Genomic DNA, 5,718 nt, shown 5'->3' on the forward strand with positions numbered 1-5,718 from the left:
AATACCTGCTTAGCTTAAACTCGAAGGACATCTCACTATCACTGTCTTTCGTATGTCCTTCTCTCTTTATCTCCTTCTCTTACTCTCTTTCTCTTTCTTTCCCTTTTCCTTTCCTTCTTTCTTTCTTTCTCTCCCTCCCTTTCTCTCTATCTTTATTTTTCTCTCCTCCTGTCTTTCTCTTCTTCTCCCTCTTTTCCTCTATCTCTGTCTTCCTCTCCTCCCCTCTTTTCCTTTCTCTTCCTCTCCGTCCTTTTCCCTCTATCTATGTGATTCTCTCCTCCTCTTCCTCTCTCTCTCCTCCTCTTCCTCACCGTCTCTCCACTGTGAAGGGTATAGAAGACATTTCTCTATCCTGTGCTTTCGCATCTTCAGCATGTTTGCTGGCTTAGCACAGCAGGAAAGCGCCGCCCGCTCGCCCGCTCCCCCACTTGTTTCCCCCGTACCCCTCACGCGGTCTTTACCCCCCCTTACACTGCACCTCCAGCGCTGTTTACCTACCGGCAGCACAACAACAATGGGCTCTGGGTCAGACTCGGCCCAGTTCCGGCCCAAACTCACATCACAATCAGGTGCCATCCAGGAATAGGACTCCTTCTATGTAGATATGACTCTGACTGAGGGTGATAAGACAATGCACTGCTTTCAAAGGTCAAAGGTCGCACTGATTCACTGGCTGCCATCCCTAACAATGGCACTGAACAGCTCTTTCCATTATCTCTAATAAGTTTGTTGATTAGTTATCCTGGTTAGTTAACCATTAAGTTCGTTTTTTTTCGTCAGTTAGCTTGATTGATTGTTTGGTTGTCAGTTTAGCGATTGGTTATTTGTTTGTCAGTTTAGAATCAAAGATTCCGCTATAACCAATATGTCTCTTTCATTTAATCGAACAATGACAGTGAGTTTCCAGTTAAAATTGTGAGCACTGAATGACGTCAATCTGACCTTTACAGCATAATGTTAAATTTTCATGTTTTGTTTCGTTACATGTTTGCAATGCTTTATTTCTGTGCTAATGGACATGTGCAAAACGAATTATAAAAAGTTTCGAAAGCTCTGTAACTTGCCAATAAATCAAGTTCAAACTAAAGGAGCCTTAGGACACTCTTGTGAGGTACCTCAGACACTGTGAGTGCAGCGACACGCTATGGAATTTTAATAAAGGTCAATGGAATATCACGCAAACTGAAGGTGAGAGGTGTTTGTTACCTGGGGACGTGGCGCGACGCGGTCCTAGCTGTCACAGAGCCAGGGGTGTCTCCCCAGAGTGTGCGCAGGGCCCTCGGTGTCAAGTGCTGTCACCACTTGCAGTTTAAAAGGCCGGCACAGGCTACTGTTACCCAGCCGCACTGACCACGGTGGAAAATACATGTCTGCAGATGGGTGACCTCCAGGTCAACTCCGACCTTTTACCCAGGGTTATTACAGCGAGCTGATGACTGATGATTGAGGTTGGTCAAAGCTTTGAACTGATGATGAAAAGTCAGTACGGCCGGAGTGAGGTGTCAGGGTGATGTGTCGCTAGGGTAATGCATCACTGGGGATAAAGATGAGGAAGAGGAGGAAAGCCGTCTCCTGCCTACTGTCTGTCAGATAGGGTAGTGATCGCGCGTACAGCATGGTTAATAAGCACACAGACCACTCTCAAGGACCTTTCAAGGGAAACACCACTGCACAGGCACTGCCTAGCCCCGTTTCAGCCTTCAGTAGACTGACATACTGTATGTCTTGTGTTCAGTATTCAGTGTCCAGTCTACTGACATATGTCTTGTGTTCAGTATTCAGTGTCCAGTAGACTGACATATGTCTTGTGTTCAGTAGACTGACATATGTCTTGTGTTTAGTGTTCAGTAGACTGACATATGTCTTGTGTTCAGTAGACTGACATATGTCTTGTGTTCAATATTCAGTATTCAGTAGACTGACATATGTCTTGTGTTCAGTAATCAGGGTTCAGTAAGGCTTATTACAGAAAAGTGGATGCAGGATTCCAAAACAAGCCAAAAAATAAAAAACCTAAAAGGAAAAATGGAGACAAGCAACAGTGTAAATGTAAAAGACAAAGGTACCATACAGTATATTTCTGCTGTGTGTAAAACTTAGCATTTTGTTTGCTCCGTGCTGCTGTGCCAAACTAGTGTAAAGAACACATTGTAGCCTTGATTTTTGTTTTTAGATTTTTTTTTTGGGTAGGCTGCAGAATACCCCACATTATTTAATGACAAAACTTGTTTATTTTTACAAAAACAGATGTACAATCATGGGGTCATTCCCCCTAGCGAGATCCCTGTATTCGTGCTCTACTTACTGCTAAAGACACAGGATCCCAAGTAATTGCGAGGTCAACTGTCTGAGTGGCCTAATGTAGCAATGGATCTATTTCTCTTTCTACTGGGATTCCCCTGGGCACTCTCAATTAGAAAGAAATGGAACCATTTTTGCCATCCAGCAATGTTAACTATTCCATTCATTATCTACATCCAATTTTATTGGCAGTTTCACACTGCCAAGCTATTCTCACTCTGAAAAGTGGCCTAATTGGGGTACAAGTGAAACAAAGTGAACTGTCACTATAAGGCATTATGTAGTTTCAAACAAATTTGAAATGGTCAGGTTGATGTTTTTTTCTTTTTTCTTGTGTTGGCAGATCTGAAAAGCTGCTTCAGTCACAGACCTATGCTCTGTCATTTTGGTCAGCAAACTGGGACATGAAAAAGTCAGGCTGATGTTTTCTTCTTTGTGTTTTGTGTTCACAGATTTGGGGAAGAGGACTCCGACTCTGTGAGCGGTCCTGCCTGGATGCTAGCTGATCCAGCGGGCCCTTCCCCTTCGACTGTGGGTGTCCCCCCCTGCGTCATCATCCTGGGTTAGTCAGCACACTCGGACCCCTGGGAGGGCAGGGTGGCTATGGAGGTCCCACTGGTAAACTTCGAGAACCTGGATGATATTGGCATCAACATGGGTGACCCCAGTGACTCAGGGTACCCCACCTCACCCACCTCAGACGCAGCCGACCACCACAGGGTGACCAATCGCGTGGCATCGGCCTCAAATTCCCCTCAGAGGCGCCAACCGGCAGGTCAGCAAGTGGGGTTCTCCCCAACCACGACCCCCCTCCTCAACAAAAGGGGGAACTCCAGCTGCACCAGTCTCATCTCCAACTGGAAGATCCTGATGAACAGCGACGGGAGTCCAAACGACAGCGTCTTCAGCAAGGCGGCGAAGGACCTCTGCGAGGACATGTATGGGGAAAAGCAGAACTTCAAACAGGAGGACGGAGAGCAGAAAGTGGTCATCAACGTGTCAGGGATGAAATACGAGACGCAGCTGAAAACCTTGAGCCAGTTCCCTGACTCGCTTCTTGGATCTCCCAAGAAGAGGACATACTATTTCGACCCAATGAAGAATGAATACTTTTTTGACCGCAACCGGCCGGCCTTTGATGGAATTCTATACTATTACCAATCCGGTGGCAAGATCCGAAGACCTGCAAACGTCCCGTTGGAAATCTTTGCGGATGAGATAATTTTCTACGAGCTTGGCACAGATGCTATTGAACAGTTTAGAGAGGAAGAAGGCTTCGTAAAGGAGCCTGAAGCGCCCCTGCCCACCAAAGAGATCCACAAGCAGTTCTGGCTCTTGTTTGAGTATCCGGAAAGTTCCAGCGCAGCCCGGCTAGTAGCTTTGGTGTCCGTCACCGTCATCACAGTCTCCATTGTTATCTTCTGCTTGGAGACGTTACCGGAGTTCCGTGACCTGGGCCACCCAAGCATGGGTCCCCTAGGCAACCAAACTGATGCTGGCGGCACCTTCCTGCCAGCGAGCGTGCCACCTAAAACACTCGCCTCAACGTTCTCTGACCCTTTCTTCGTCATCGAGACGGTCTGCATCGTCTGGTTCATCTTCGAGCTTGGCGTGCGGTTCGTCTGCTGTCCCAGCAAGAGCGAATTCTTCAACAACATGATGAATGTCATCGACATCTGCTCCATCGTCCCCTACTTCATCACCCTGGCAACGGACCTGTTGACCACGCCGGATGATTCCGCCGGACAGAACATGTCTCTGGCCATCCTGAGGGTCATCCGCTTGGTGAGGGTCTTCCGAATCTTCAAGCTTTCACGCCACTCCAAAGGATTACAAATCCTGGGATGGACCCTGAAGGCCAGCTTGAGGGAGCTGGGACTGCTCATCTTCTTCCTCTTCATCGGAGTCATCCTCTTCTCCAGTGCCATCTACTTCGCTGAGGTCGACGAACCCGACACGCAGTTCATCAGCATCCCCGAGGGTTTTTGGTGGGCGGTGGTAACCATGACTACCGTCGGGTACGGCGACATGACTCCAATCACGCTGGGAGGCAAGATGGTGGGCACCCTGTGTGCCATCGCTGGCGTGTTGACCATTGCTCTCCCAGTGCCCGTCATCGTCTCCAACTTCAACTACTACTACAACAAGGAAACGGGGCAAGGAGACAAGCACATCATGGACAGCGTAGAGGCAGCTGCCCAGAGATCCGCTGAGGCTGATAAAAATGACAGCAACGTCTCACTGGACAAGAGCAATGGGAACTGGCCAAGTGAGAAAAACGGCATGCCCTGAGTTACACACGCTAAACTAAAAAGCACGAGAGACATAACGTTATTCTAAATGACACGCTGCAACAACTCCCTTTGTTGTGCTCCATTTGTTTATATTCAGTATCTTCCACATTGGAACTGTGGGTGAAGTGACTGATACAGAGACAGACACAGCTATTTTGCTATGTCCCAGGATTAGGCATTGTTGTGCCAGTCAACTGGTTTGCTCACACCCCAGCAACTTGAGTGTATCCCCGTGGATCACAGATCAAAAAACTTGTCGAATGAATGAATGTAGATGCAAACTTACAATAAGTCGCTTGGACATAGAATGTTTGAAAGACATGTGAAATGGTGGACTTTTTCCCCAATATATTAGTATAGATAGCATCAGCTCAGCAATACTTAGAGTGAAGACACGTAGGCAAGCACTGGCTACATGTATTTAGCACTTTACAGTCTAAGCACTAAAAAATGAATGCACTTTAATTAGCAAATAAGCTCACATAATTAAATAATTAGCTTTGTCGACTGCTTCAGATATCCGGTTAGTCTGCTCCCAGCACATTTGAATAGGCTCCTGGCTCTAGACGCCTGGCCTGTGAAACACACGCTCCAGCGGACTGCCACCTTGGCAGGACACCCTGGGCTCGGTGGAATGACTAAATTTGCAATTTGTCACGTTCCCAACTGCCCTCCATACGTACCAACACAATTAATTAGAGCCAATCAGCTATGCAAGCAGTCTACGACCAGCCCCACTGGGACCAGATGCATTCTGGGAAGACGATACTGCATACAAGTGCGCAGCCAGATGGTCATCGTTTATGATAAGTAAGATTATTATTAATTTAAAGTAAGAAGCCACGCTTCTGGCCTAGACTGTCCTATAGATCTTAGAAGTTTCAGAGGAAGAAAACTGTTGCATGTTTTACTGGTTTATTCATCACGGCAATGCACTGTACTGCACCTAACACGTCACTGCGCAGTTACACCATGACCACCGTCAATCATATGGTTGGTAACTTGCGGATATGCAATACCAAATTACTTTACATATGAGCGTACAACATACACACTCACGACAAACACACAGCATATTGTACATGGTAATCAAAGATAAATGCATGTTAGAGTTAAGGTTTAA

The 5,718-nt window shown here is 46.8% G+C and overlaps 1 protein-coding gene across 1 annotated transcript; it reads left to right on the forward strand.

Annotated features, from left to right (window-relative positions):
• Positions 1-2,139: 2,139 nt before the first annotated feature.
• Positions 2,140-4,614, forward strand: LOC105907330 (potassium voltage-gated channel subfamily A member 10). The gene has a single exon (XM_042707737.1). The coding sequence runs from the start codon at positions 2,905-2,907 to the stop codon at positions 4,591-4,593; it is 1,689 nt and encodes a 562-aa protein (XP_042563671.1). The 5' UTR covers positions 2,140-2,904; the 3' UTR covers positions 4,594-4,614.
• Positions 4,615-5,718: the final 1,104 nt, after the last annotated feature.

This window comes from Clupea harengus, chromosome 5 (genome assembly GCF_900700415.2).
Source record: "Clupea harengus chromosome 5, Ch_v2.0.2, whole genome shotgun sequence".
NCBI classification, from domain to species: domain Eukaryota; kingdom Metazoa; phylum Chordata; class Actinopteri; order Clupeiformes; family Clupeidae; genus Clupea; species Clupea harengus.